Genomic DNA, 1282 nt, shown 5'->3' with positions numbered 1-1282 from the left:
GGATGTGGTGGAGTCCCCATCCCAGGAGAGATTGAAGTGCCATGTGGATGAGGTGCTCAGGGACATGGGTTAGTGGTGGGCTTGGCCGTGCTGGGGGGACAGTTGGACTGGGTGGTTTTGAAGGTCTTTTCCAACCTACAAGATCCTACAATTCTCTCATGGGAATGGACAAGCAAGAGCCTCATCCCCGCAAATCAGGGCAGTCCCAGCAATCAGCATGTCTCGCCCGGGCTTGGCAAGACAGATTTTTGGTGGATTCAGTCATAATTAACCCGCAGAGTTTCTCTTTGAGCTGGTTTATGCTCGCGGCTGGGCCCACCTCGGGCAGCTCACGTGCGCCTGTCACCTCGTTATCCTCCCAGGTACATGATCAGACGCTCCCTGGAGCAGCACGGGCTCCCCTGGGCCGTCATCTCCATTCCCGTCAATGTCACAAGCATCCCCACCTACGAAATGATGCAGCCCCCCTGGACCTTCTGGTAGCAGCGGGAGGCTGCAGCGGGATTGAGGACTTCACGGTGGATCCCAGGAGCTTGCCCCAGGCACCAGGTTTGAGGAAAAGGGTCCCATCGTGCTCCGGGGATCCCACCGCCCATCCTCGCCGGATTCAGCGACAGGGAGGCCTTTGTGCTGCCGGCAGCGCGTGACTGAAGGGCCAACACCAGCGCCTGCGGTGGGAACCTGGCACCAAGCACCCCTTGTAGGGACTTTCTGGGGACTTTCTGGGCAGGAGGTGACAGCCCAGAGCAGGAGAAACGTCGATGCCACCGCTAATTTGTGCTGCTCATCCAGGGGGATGGGGGATTAGGATGAGGTCTGACGGGGCTGGGAGGGTGCAAGATACAGGCTTGGTCTGTGCTAGCAGGGCTCACCCCACCTCTGTGTATTTTTGTCTGAGCTAATGAAGTCTGAACGGGTTTTAGAGAAAGGGGAGTTTCTCTTTTTCCATCCACCAGGGGATGAAGGAGCAAATCTCATCCCCCAACAATACTTTTCCCAGTAAACTTCTCCAGGTGGCTCCTGCAGCCGGGGCTGCAGCCCCCTGCGCAGCAGGGCCTCAAGCACCCATCCCCACCAGCAGGCAGAGCCCAGATCCCAGGGCGCCTACTCCTCATCCCCAAACCTCCTATGTCCACACCGGGGGCAGCCCCCAGATCGCGGCCCTCACCTCTGCGCTCGCCACCCTCCAGTTGACCAGCAGGAACGACACGGCCCCGCTTCTCACCGGTCTGGGTTTATTACGGACACGGGAGGGCACACGGACAAGCGTCAAGGTGCGGGG

The 1282-nt window shown here is 59.4% G+C and overlaps 1 protein-coding gene across 1 annotated transcript in view; it reads left to right on the top strand.

Moving 5' to 3' along the window:
* Positions 1 to 636, top strand: part of PRADC1 (protease-associated domain containing 1) — a gene marked incomplete at its 5' end in the record, with an annotated part of 2549 nt that extends 1913 nt beyond the window's left edge. Inside the window, one exon of the mRNA XM_010159469.1 lies at positions 363 to 636. Coding sequence (XP_010157771.1) covers positions 363 to 483 — 121 coding nt within the window. The remainder of the gene's footprint in view (positions 1 to 362) is intronic.
* Positions 637 to 1282: the final 646 nt, after the last annotated feature.

This window comes from Eurypyga helias, unplaced genomic scaffold, assembly GCF_000690775.1.
Source record: "Eurypyga helias isolate BGI_N326 unplaced genomic scaffold, ASM69077v1 scaffold39409, whole genome shotgun sequence".
Lineage (NCBI taxonomy): Eukaryota > Metazoa > Chordata > Aves > Eurypygiformes > Eurypygidae > Eurypyga > Eurypyga helias.
The sequence above is the reverse complement of the archived record's forward strand: the minus strand, read 5'-3'. Positions and strand labels throughout refer to the sequence as shown.